This window comes from Thunnus thynnus, chromosome 8 (assembly GCF_963924715.1).
Source record: "Thunnus thynnus chromosome 8, fThuThy2.1, whole genome shotgun sequence".
Classification (NCBI taxonomy): domain Eukaryota; kingdom Metazoa; phylum Chordata; class Actinopteri; order Scombriformes; family Scombridae; genus Thunnus; species Thunnus thynnus.
The window spans coordinates 29911706-29924066 of NC_089524.1; the positions used below are offsets into that span (position 1 = coordinate 29911706).

Below are 12361 nucleotides of genomic sequence, written 5' to 3' on the forward strand. Positions count from 1 at the left end.
ATAAAAAAAAAAACCTAAAAAAAAAATCCAACTAGGAAAGCTTTAGCTATATTTATTTTTACAATCCATTTCATTTTAATGTATTTATGTATTCAGTTATATTTTGTCAGCCTCGGGGCTCCATATGTCGGCGCTGAAGAGTGCAAAGATCTTAATCTGTTACACAGCAGTCACGTGAGAGATTAGGCTAATCTGAAGTTGGTTAACTGGCTCTATTATGTGTGTTATCGTGACCCCAGTTGTGTTTTCTAACAGAAAGTTGAACTGCTCACCTGTGTCTGGTTTACATGACCTGATCATCGCACACCTGCAGAGAAAAACACCAATCAGACTTGCTAATTAAATCACGTGACAGACACTTATTGTTCTAGACCTGCCTGGTGATATAATGGAATATAAATACAATTATTTTTCATTGATGAACAGTGAAATCATGTTTGAACATGTGCGCGCTGTCTTTCTAATAACACCGGCGTGAATCCCCGGTGGTGTGCAGAGATATCTGCCTAACAGCGCCTCTTAGCTGCGCTGAAATCTCTGTAAAGCGCCGCATCGCATCTTTATCGCTTGATTTCGGACTTGCCTTGTATAGTCAACAACACCGTCTCCTGCTAAACAGCCACTGCTGTCACACGCAAGCGTGAAATCTGACGTGATGCTCTTGCCACCGTCCCATTCAACCGCTTGTTGGGATCCTCCCTTCAGACAGTCGTGCGTATGCGCTGGTAACGAAACAACGGCATTGTCAGAGCAGTGCTTAAACAGAAACGACCAATTAACAGAAAGAAATCAATAGGTAACGTGATCTGGATTGATTTCCTGCGGCAATGTAAAGATGGCGAGAGTGCTCCACAACTTGCTCTTATTTCTAATCAGACTTGCGCAGAAAATCAGAGTTTTGGGGTATTGGTCATTGATATACGGTTATTGTGCTCTTTGCACCATCGTAGCCCTGCTCAAACTTTGGTGGAACATCATCTTGAGGCCGACAACAACCTTCCAATGGGTGATTCGTGAAACTCCCCCGGCTTGCCTGAATGACACGTCCTTGGGAACCCACTGTTATGTTCGGATCAAGGTAAGACACACACACACACATGCACTTGGACATGAAAGGTGTCTGGTCTCTGTGAAGGGGAAAAAGCCCATTGTGTGTGTGTGTGTATGTGTGTGTGTACGTGTATGTGTCTGAGCCTCTCCCGTTAGGATTTTCAGCTGTGAAATGCTATAACACCTTGCTTGCCGTGTCGCGTCGTGGACAGCCAAACAGGCCTGATCTTTGAGCAAATCATGAGGCGTCTGTTTGTGTTTTTTGAGACGTTTTCGGCGGAGTCGCGGCTTGCTGGCGCTGCGCTCAGGTGGTGCTGAAAGAACAGCTCCTCCGCCTCACGTCTGCACATGCAGATATCAGCGGCGGGCTGCCAGCCTATAACTAACAACCCACTGTGTGTGTTTAACATTATGTAATTAAATACCCAGGCATGTCTGTTAAAAAAAGCCGAGTGTCAGTAGTGTGAGAAGCATTCAGATCCTTTACCAAGGTTAAAGTACTGCAATATAAAGATACTCCGTCCTGCATCCAAAATATTTCTTAACTAGCTGTATCATTAGCAAAATGAACTTTAAGTATAAATAGTTGTAGTACTCATTAAGCAGCAGGATTGTTCTTGACATTGTTATAGGATTATGATGATTGATGCATTAACATGTAAGAAGCATTTCAAAGTTATAGCTGGTCGAGGGAGATCCAGCACTGTATACCTCTGTTTGGATAGTTTAATCTGTAACATTGCGTCACATTTAATAAGCCGATCATAGGTTTTGTGTGTTAAATGTTAATCTGCAAAGTAACTACTAACTATAGCTGGATAAATGTAGTGGAAGGATTAAAAAGTGCTTTCTGATATGCTGTGAAGTAAAAGTACAAAGTAGCACAAAATGGAAATACTCAAGTTACTCTACATCAAACAGGAAACACTGTCAGGAGAAACAAATGACATATTTTGAAAGATTCCCACTCCGTCTGACTGCAGAAGCCTCATAAATTATCTTCAACTGACTCTCACAATGCATTTTTAAAACAGAACTATTGATTTTCTATTCCCATCGCTTAAATTGGAATTGCTTTTGGACAACAGGAAAAAAACTCACAGCATGTAGGGACAGAAGGAACAACTGTAGTGACCAAGAACTCTTTCATTGTACATTTATGGGCATGTCAGTATTGTCTTAAGAAAGACTTAAACAAATGTGAAGCTATTGGAACAGTTAGATAATATTCTAAGAAAAACAGATCCACAAATATGCATATTACAAGATTGTGATATACTGATTCTCATTTGTGCACTGATTCAGATAATTATATTACTGTCCACTTATGAGGTCATTTATGAATGCTGACTTGTTCTTTCGTGCCCTCTAAGTGGCTTCAGCTAAGACTGCCTGCTTGATGTTTAAGTGCAAATATCTGTGTGTCTTTCCATACAGGAGTCCGGCCTTAGATTTCACTATGTTGCTGCAGGAGAGAGAGGAAAGCCACTCATGCTATTTCTGCACGGCTTCCCTGAGTTCTGGTAGGTCAAAGAGCAATCAGGGTGGGGGGCAGTTACGGTTACAGACAAGCAGACTGTAAGATTTTTTTTTCCCTCAGTGCTCAGCGTTTGTTACATCAGTCAACTCTCTAAAAAAATTCCCCTAACTATGAGAAGTGCTTGGCTCTCTAGCAGTACTGTTAAATCTCTGCGGTTTGGCTCCCGGGCTGCAAAAACAAATCCACGCCAGCTAGGAGTCCTCATTCACACACATGATTTGCCAATGGGGGGGGAAATGGTCTAAACCATTCAAGATCTCTTCCCCCTGATGTGAAATGAAAAACGTTGTCGTTACTCCTGGATTGGGGCCAAAGAGGCTGTCAAGAGCTGTAAGGCTGTCCATATCTCTAACATACTATCTAAGCTGCAGACAGGACAGGGATTAATTAGTGTGTAGAGGGGAGCTGTTTCTGCTTCACTTGCCGTATTCTTCACAGGAATGATGAACTCAACTCTGCTGAGAGTGAGATGGTTGGAAAGAACTCTTAACACTTTCTTAAAATGTGCTAATTCCCTCTTAGAAATGAGAAGGTAGGGTGTGTGTGTCAGAGAGGCTTACTTTGCTTTAAACCTCATCTATATTCTAAGATCTGAGGGTTCAGCGCCGGGATCTTATCCTGACTCATCAGAATCACAGTCAGAGCTCTGCATCATGCTTTCCCCCTTGCTCTGCAGTGGAGGAGGAGGAGGAGGGGGATTTCAGTCCTGATGAAGAGCCTCTACAGCCGACAAGATCTTCAATTAGGAAGTCATCCACATGATCAGTGGGCGGATTCGAATCTAAAACAGCTTCTATTATACTGAGGTGACCTTCACTCAGCTGGAAAGAAAGCTGAGTGTTAGCTTTGAAGAAAAGTTTGTGAAGTTAGTTTGTACCTATCCTAAAATTTGGACAGTATAAAAGTTTAAAGAGGGATGATGCTGATTTTACACTTAAAATTCAGTGTACTTGTCACGCAGAGTACTACTCAACCTGTGCGTGTGTGTGGATCTGAGTATGAAAAAAAGAACCCTGATGATCTAATCAGGGTTGTCCGAGTTTGGGCTTGAAGACTCAACATTCTTGACAGAAAAATTACAAATTTTGCATGACAAACTAGGGGTGTGGATCTTAAAAGACATGCAGACTTACCCAGCAGGGAGGAACAAATGCAAGACACTGTCAAATTGCATCATGGGAAACACAGGATTCAGTGTTTTGGGGGCTTGACCCCAAAACTAGGGACTAGAAGGGGGGGACTAGAAGTCCCTAGTTTTGGCCATTCTTCTTAAAATCTGTCTCTTGTGAGTCCCCTAACTTTATGAAAGTGCAATATTAAATCAGTGAAATACCCCTTTTAAAGGACAGTAATGCTGCTCTCGTATAAATTATATCCTTTGTCTCACCACATATTGAATCATCTGGACCGGCAGAGCCATTTTGCTGGTGCACAGATGTCTTGAGTAATGAGTTTCAGACTAGATTAAGTAAAAGGATAAAAGTGCAGAAAATGTGTGCACTCAGTTTTTGATGCAAATTGAAGAATGTCTCTTTAGGTATGTAAGTAGTTAAAAGAAATAATAGATAAAAGAAGTAATCTTTGTATCTGTTTGTGTGCCTCAGGTTTTCCTGGCGCTACCAGCTGCGGGAGTTTAAGAGTGAATTCCGTGTGGTGGCCATCGACATGCGGGGCTACGGGGAGTCAGACTTGCCACTCTCCACTGAAAGTTACCGCTTCGAGTACCTAGTTACCGACATCAAGGATATCGTGGAGTACTTAGGTGAGGGAATTGTGCATCTGCAATCTGAAATAACTCCAAGGAGTGGACGGATGTTTTGACAGTGTCTAGAGTCAAAAATAAACTTGTTTATCAGTCTTAAACTGCGGACAGCCCTCAAGCCTGGAGAATAGCATGACAAACTTCCTGTGACTCATTCTTACTGAATATGGGACATTGTGCAGATACAGAGCCCACAGCCTGCTGACTGCATGCTAACACTACGGGGAAGCTTCCATGGCTGGCCCGAGGCTGTCTGCACACACCAGCATCCCTTCATAATTATCTGGTCAGAGTGACAGTTTTTGCTCTTTTGCTGGCCAGCACATCACACTTTTTGCTGTTATTTTAGCACTGGTCACAGACTATATCAGATAACCTGTCTCAGCATGGAAACATCAGGGAAATGATTTAATGACTCAAAGTACAGTAGATGGTGTCAAGGAGCTGTTTTGTTGTCTTCTTCTTCACACCTGTCACCTCCTATTTAAGTATATTAAAGCTTCTGTCATGGGGCTGATTACATGAAAACTGAAATAATTCAGACAGTCATGTCTATATTTTGCTACACAGCACAGGAGTCAGGACACATATGCACTGTCACCACTTGTTCAGTATTATTTATTAAAAGACAGTTTTTACAACTTGGGGCTTATTTTTTTATAGATTTGGCCATCATTCCAGTCATTAATGATAACATTGTACTCACCAGGTTAATTGCTGAGATACAGAAAGGTGTTGACTTCACTAAAAAGAAGTCAGATGGGGGAACAAACATGAGCAGTCAGATAATCAGATGGTATTTGGGAGAAAACGAAGGTGAATGGCAAAATTCGTATCCATACTGCCCGTTGTAAACATCCATCAAAGTTTGCAGACAGACTTCTTGCTTCAAAATTGACCTGCTGAACTTACTGTAGTTCCAGCAGTTTTTTTTATCCACTTCCTCCAAATAAAGTGGTTTAGGAAACATGGCTAAACTGCAACCTGTCGGATTGTCTGACTGCTCGTGTGTGTTGGACTTGTCTTTGTGATGGTGTCTTGTTCCCAGATCATATCTTACTTTGGTGAATACAGTGTTATTATAACCTATAGAAATGATGGCCAAGACTATGAAAAAAGGGAACCAAGTTATAATAAAGCGAAATTATCCATTAATTGAAAAATTTCTTACATTCTTCATAATTGATTTTTTTGGGCACTTATTGACATTTCTCATACCTTATAAAGTTGCTGTTGCATCTTAGCAAACAGTTGGCTGTTTAACACATCCAGCAGACAGTGGGCAACATTAGCATTCATGTGGAGACATGTTTATGTCCGCCTGGCGACTGCAGAGCTGAGGAGAACTGCAGAGTCCAGTGATAATTCTCTGTGGGTGTGGGTTCATCACTATGAGCGACCCCTTTCACAGTACACACAGCCAACTGGTCTGCCACTGCTCATATAAAAATACTGAGCAGAGCAGCTTTAGATATGGCAGTAACAAGTCTTTGTTCTACAATTCTAACCTAATGAATGTCCAGAGGCACCATAATGGCCTGTAAATATGCTCAAGTGGCTTTTGAACATGTCTCTCATAAAAAAAAATTACATTCCCTGAGAAAGTGCTGTTGAGAAGGTGTTGTAGTTGATGTTTTGTAGCTTCTTCCATTATTCGAGTTGTTAATTTCTTAACAGACTTTCAAGAGCTAAGCACATATCTGGTGAAGCACATTGCTGTCCAAATGACTAATTTAATGGACATTTCAGAGGAAGTGGGATGCTCGCATTGATGATACTGTGTCATAACTGCTCTTCTCCAGTCTGTGGTTGGACTACAGAAGCCACATAGTCCACATTGTAGTCCACATTTACACTGTGCTGTTCACTAATCACAGGTTTGTCCTTTGACCGTGCATGGCTAGCAGCATTCCCCTTTTCCCTCTTTGGTAACAACTATTAGCACTCTAAGCAAACACTGAAAAACAGTCAGCAGAAACAGCTGTGGCCCTCTTGTCATTTTCCAAAAGTGGCTCCCAAACTCAGCTGTATGACTACCCCTGTCATATCAATGTTGAGATGAGGCTTGCTGGGATGATTCATACCAGTGGGTGTAATTGGTGGTAGGGCAGGTAAGGGGATTAGTTTGTTGGAAGTGGATCCGTAATATGATCAGAATCCCTCATACGGATGCCTTGACCTTGATCTGCATTTGGCTGTATGTCATGAAATACATCCATTTGATGGGTGTCAATGTCCTCTGAGGGAGGAAGCCAGCAATAAAGCAGCAAGAACAGTATTCAGGCAATGTTATGCTCTCATAAACATTAGCATGAACATCCAGCTTCTGTTGTTATTGACAGAATGCTGCTCTTCTATTACATTAACCGTCTAATGTGCATTTGATTTTCTTCCAAGGATACAACAGATGTTGCCTCGTTGGCCATGACTGGGGTGGGACCATCGCGTGGCTGTTTGCTATTCACTACCCAGAGATGGTGACAAAACTCATTGTCCTGAACTGTCCCCATCCATCTGTGTACGCAGGTATGATTCCACTGTGAGCAAACGAACAAACAGATCCTCAGACATTATTTTTAATGTTGTGAAAGAAAACCAATTTTCTTCATTCTAATTAGCGAGGTTCTGGTTTGGCTCTTGGATTATTACCATGATTATTATCATTAATTAGGAAGAATTATTACATCAGTTGCATGTTTGCATCCATCTGGCAAATCTTCTTCTACCTTAAGGGGAAGATGATGAGAAGCTAATTACAGGAGGTTAATGTGAAGCTTGAACAGCTGGTTTAACGGATACAGACCGAGAGGCTAAGTCATTGAGAGTTATCACGTCCACAACCCTGCAGCGTGTACAAACTTGCCCTTTAATTGCAATCGAACAACTGAACTTCTCTCTCCTCTTCTCTCCTTCAGATTACGCTCTGCGTCACCCGAGCCAGCTGCTGAAATCCAGTCATTTCTTTTTCTTCCAGCTGCCCCGCTTCCCGGAGCTCATGCTCTCCATCAATGATTTCAAGGTGGTCTATTGTGTGTGGGCTTAAGCGGTTTCAAGGTCAAGGTTGTGTGTGTGTGTGTTTCTCTGTGTGTGCATGCATGGGTGTTTATATGCATGTGCATTGGTATATGTTGCATGTTGTAACAGTCTATTTTTAGTGTTTGCATCATTGTGAACTCTAAAAATAGTCTGCTGTTAAATAGGTTATTTGTAGTGAACAAGATGATCATACTGGGGAAAATGTATAAACGTAGAGTATTAACAAATCATATGTTGACCTCATTAAGGCCTATATTGATTTTTTTCTTTATTGTTTTTTCTTTTTGCTATTCAAATTCAGTAGCATCACTTACAATACTGAAACATTATCAGTTTTATAATTATGTCAAAAGTGCTCACAGTTCAGGGTTACAAATACAGTTTGGGTCTAAAAATGTTGAATTTAGATTTTGTGTGTGTGTTTTTTTTTCTTTCAATTTATTTGAAGTAGCAGCTTGACATTTTTGGAAATACGCTTATTTACTTTCTTGGTGAGAGTTAGATAAGCGGACTGACCCCACTTTGTAGAGAGTGGGATTGATTCTCTCATCTCTGCAAGAAAGCAAATAAAATGTTTCTTTTTTATATCTAAATCCATTCTCATTGTAAGGACACTGATTTAGTGTTCTCCAGTATTTTAGACATTTGCTATTTAAATGTAAAACTTCATAATATTCCCATATGCCTGAGTTGGAGTTTTCAGGAGTAGAAGCACAGCATGTATTGTTGTTGAGCCAGCAGTTAGTCACGGTGCCAGAGCTTTGACTGAAGGTCATGAAAGCTGATTTCACCACCGAAGTACCTTTTCTGACTCGTATTACAGTGACATGGACGCCCTTCTGAAAATCAAACTGCACCAATCGCACAAACTCACCCGCTGATTTCTGCCGTCTTTTCTGTAGGCTCTGAAAGCCTTGTTCACCAGCCGCAGCACAGGGATCGGGAGGAAAGGCCGATGGCTCACTGCAGAGGACTTGGAGGCATATCTGTATGCACTCTCACAGCCGGGAGCTCTGACTGGAGCCCTCAACTATTACAGGAATGTCTTCAGGTGGGGAACATTTCACTCACCAAAAGACGGATAAACATAGTCATAGTGCAACCACATCTGACATAGCTGATATGTACAAGTCGATTCCTGGATACAGGGATGTTGTACCAGTCTTGTTTTGTAGCGCCCTCTACTGTTGGAGCACTCAAGGGGCGCAAAACCAAACAGCATCTCCCTCTCTCAAGGCCACAACGAAGTCAAATATTTATATTTACAGACACCTTCACTGTTTTATGTATAACTGACTAGCTGGCCAAGACTAATCATCACAAATCAGATCAAAAAGAAAAATCTCAGTGAATGTATTTCTGACATGTGAACTCTACGTGCATGGCTGAGCACGCCATCTGCTCCCTTCTCAAGCAAACGAGTTATCTCAGAATAGCTTTTATATGCTTATATAAAAGAAATATCACTGACCCATGCCCAATTAGCCTCTTCACGAGCGCATACTGTATCTAAGCAGCAGGGACACAAATACATAAACTCATAACAACATCCATCCATCCATTTTATTCACAGTATATTCACGTATCCTGTCCAGGGTTGTGGGGAGCTGGAGTCTTTCCCAGCACGCACCTGGTGAGACACAAAGAAATTCTTTAAAGTTAATGAAGAGGAAACTCTGACGATACGATTCCAATATACTCGATGATAACGTTGGAACCAGTCTCTAAGAACATAGATGACTTACTATTTTTATGTACATAAAAAAACTGAGTGGAAATGCCAGAAATGTGGGAGAAAAAGTGGAAATATCTCAAAACAGTTTACACGCTTGGCTGAAGTAGAAAAGTTGACACTATCACATTGATCTGAGGGTGTTTGCCTCTGCGTCTTCACAGTTACATGTCCCGACTTCACAAGAAAGACCAAAACACCTTTCACGCTGTCAGAGACACATTTGCTCATTCCAAAAACAAGAGAAAACACAAATACTATATTAGGTGGGAGGCAGCAAATGTCAGGATGTATGGCAGTTACTGGTGCCAGGGTAATTATGTTATCTTGTCACATCCTCTTAGCTTGTGGAAACACTCACTGATTCAAGTTTTATTTTGCCAAAACTTTAGAAATTTGCTTAAAAATTGCACAATAATGTAATGCAAACAAAAGTATAAGGCTGTTCACACTGTCCTGGAGACAAATTCATGCTATGAAATTGTCTCTTATTAACATCATATTAATACAACTCATTCTGATGGAATACAGTCAGTGTCAACAAACTCCATAATCACTGAAATATCACAGTGTAAATAATTTTAAAGTTTTCCCTTTAAAATCTCTCAAACAACAAAGTTCTTTTCTCTTTCTGTTCTTAGCTCCCTGCCCCTGAACCAGAATCACGTCAGGTCCCCGGTGCTGTTGCTGTGGGGCGAGCGCGACGCGTTCTTGGAGCAGGAAATGGCCGAGGCATGCCGCCTGTACATCAGAAACCATTTCCGTCTCAACATCATTTCTGGGGCCAGCCACTGGCTACAGCAGGACCAGCCTGATATCGTGAACACCCTCATATGGACCTTCCTCAAGGAGGGAGAGGGACGCAAAAGCTACAGGAACTAAACCCACACCGAGGCCTCCTCCAACCAAGCCCCTCTCTTCCCCTCTCACTTGCCACTCCTGGAAGCCTGGAATATGCCTGTGATACCAAGCAACATAGTGATAATGCAATCATTCTTTAAAATCTTACACATTTCAAATATTTTTTAAAGACGTCAGCAGTAAAGGAAAGAATCAAAGCACACTTCACTGGAGAGGACACTCAGCAGTACGCGTGACACATATTCAAGATGTTTTTTGCACATGACATCCGCCTTAAAGTTTGTCGGTTACAGCATTACAAATGTGTGGCAGAATCTCCTTGTGACTTGTATTGTGTGGTGCCTTTTAACTTTCGAGTTGTTGCAGTGTAAAGATGTCCTGAGAGATTGGGATGTGGCATCGTCTGCTATACTTGTATGTTTCACTGGGTCGCTCCACTCTACTTTGGGCACAGTCCTTTGGGAGCCGTAACTCTCCCACTCCCTTTATCAGGTAGTGTTGTCTAAAGGATTTTTTCTTTTTTGTATATTTTCCTTAAAGATAATTGCTCAAATGTAGAGAATGTTGTTTTCTTGATCTTCCTGTATAGCAATGTCAGTGATGGTTGACTATTGTGCTCTTTTGTATCTCTTCCTACACACTGCATTTTGAAATTCACTGAGCCAGGTCTACACCATTTGATTTTATAAATAAACTAAGTAAGTGTCAATCTGTTGGACTACACAGCTCTTTAAAATTTCCGGCTGGTTTTAAGAAAATAACAGCGGTGGTGTGATTGAAGTTCTGTGGTGTGTCTCATGCCCCCGTGTGTTTGGCACTGTCTCAGAACAGTCCCTGCAAGCTTTTATGAAAAACACCAGAAATAGAAATAGTAAAGAATGTGATGTTAAAAATAGCACTGAGCTGAGTGACACAGCAGTTGAAGTTGGTTATTTTGGGTCTAGTCTGTAGAACAAACATTTAGATATTTTTGAAGGTTCATATTTAAACCTTCATCATGTGATTATATGCCAACAGACCCATTGAGGTGTGTATTCATCAGTCAGATACACAGTCTTACATAAACACACACACACACACATTCACTGCTGGGCCAGTTAGAGAAGCGAACACTCAGACAATGCATGATTATGTCTGTTTTAAACCAATACAAACCATTTACAATTTAGAGCTTTTTTTTTAAAAAAAAAAAAATTGTATTGGATTTATTGCAGTCCAGAGGAGAATACAAGACAAATATACACCTGCCAAATGGAGTTTTTTTACAACTGGGAAACCCAAGAGTTGTCCTTATTGAAAGGTCATTATTTATAATCTATAAAGCATTCATGAATTATTTAAAACCCATTAGTTACAACTTAACCCCATAATGTATGCCTTGTTAGTATTATAAAGTGGTAGTAATATTGCATTTGCATTGCAGTATATCAATGTGTAACCAGACGATTTTTCATCTTTTGTGTAATGCTGATTCAAACATTTACAATCAATTTTTGCACTGACATCATACAATAGGACTAATGATGCAGGAGGAGACAATGACATCAAGGGCAGCTATCGGCAAGTTCTTTTGCTGCCTTCAAAGACAGTAGGAAATATTAAGATTACCAGTTGGGGGTATATAAATGATATTTTCCAGGTCAGTATTTCAAATGAATATTGTACAGATGGGAGTGTATTTCCTCATAATTATTATATTTAACTTTTAGGATGTTTTTGTTTCATTCATAAGGAAATCAATGAGACTGAATACAGAGTTTATACTATAAAACAAAAGCCTATAAGTCTACTTTTTAGCTGTGAATTTTCTTATTCTTACATGTGTTAAAATCCCAACAGTCCAGCCATTTGTCCAATCTATGCTGCTGCTGCTGCTGCTGCAGCTGCACAAACATAATTATTTTCTAGATGATTTTCCCTTTAGGCCCTGTCTATATAAGTGACTAGGTTTTCTGCTGAGAAACAAATTAAAATCTCCACCTCTTATGTGCTTGCTCTCATAGCTGGATCGATGAGTAATGAAGCCAGTTTGCAATGAGCGTTGTGATACAGATTATCCAGGATGACCAATGGCAAATCTTTTCCAGCATAATAGCTGAAGACAAGGTTTTTGGGGGAACATTTAAAACAATACAGAAACAAAAAAGAACCAAGTTTAGTCTGATTAACTGCAAAACAAATAATATACATAGTTTCAGATATGAATGGCGTTGCTACCCTGATATCTCAATGCAGCCTCGTTGATATTCTGAGTCATTCCTTTCTGAGGTAGGGAGAGCACCACCAGAGGACGCTTATGTCATATAACCTTCCCATTATCACCGACCAAATCAAATGCGTTTGTATTGACTGTTTTCTTTACAGTTTCGAGCACGTGAAG

At 40.6% G+C, this 12361-nt stretch overlaps 1 protein-coding gene across 2 annotated transcripts; it reads left to right on the forward strand.

Moving 5' to 3' along the window:
- Window positions 1-231: 231 nt before the first annotated feature.
- Window positions 232-10690, forward strand: ephx4 (epoxide hydrolase 4). 2 transcript variants are annotated; one of them, XM_067597882.1, is made up of 8 exons: window positions 244-796; window positions 951-1078; window positions 2488-2573; window positions 4195-4352; window positions 6750-6878; window positions 7268-7371; window positions 8291-8439; window positions 9762-10690. In XM_067597882.1, the coding sequence occupies exons 3-8, from the start codon at window positions 2542-2544 to the stop codon at window positions 10000-10002; spliced, it is 813 nt and encodes a 270-aa protein (XP_067453983.1). In that variant the 5' UTR covers window positions 244-796; window positions 951-1078; window positions 2488-2541; the 3' UTR covers window positions 10003-10690. The 2 variants fall into 2 exon arrangements, with proteins under 2 accessions (XP_067453982.1, XP_067453983.1); XM_067597881.1 differs by having other exon boundaries at window positions 232-1078.
- Window positions 10691-12361: the final 1671 nt, after the last annotated feature.

Bases quoted from the DNA above. Each gene is read 5' to 3' on its own strand.
- ephx4 (XM_067597881.1), top strand. From the start codon at position 836: ATGGCGAGAGTGCTCCACAACTTGCTCTTATTTCTAATCAGACTTGCG. The intron at 1,079-2,487 runs GTAAGACACACA...CTTTCCATACAG, and splicing joins ACTGTTATGTTCGGATCAAG to GAGTCCGGCCTTAGATTTCA. The intron at 6,879-7,267 runs GTATGATTCCAC...TCTCTCCTTCAG, and splicing joins CCATCCATCTGTGTACGCAG to ATTACGCTCTGCGTCACCCG.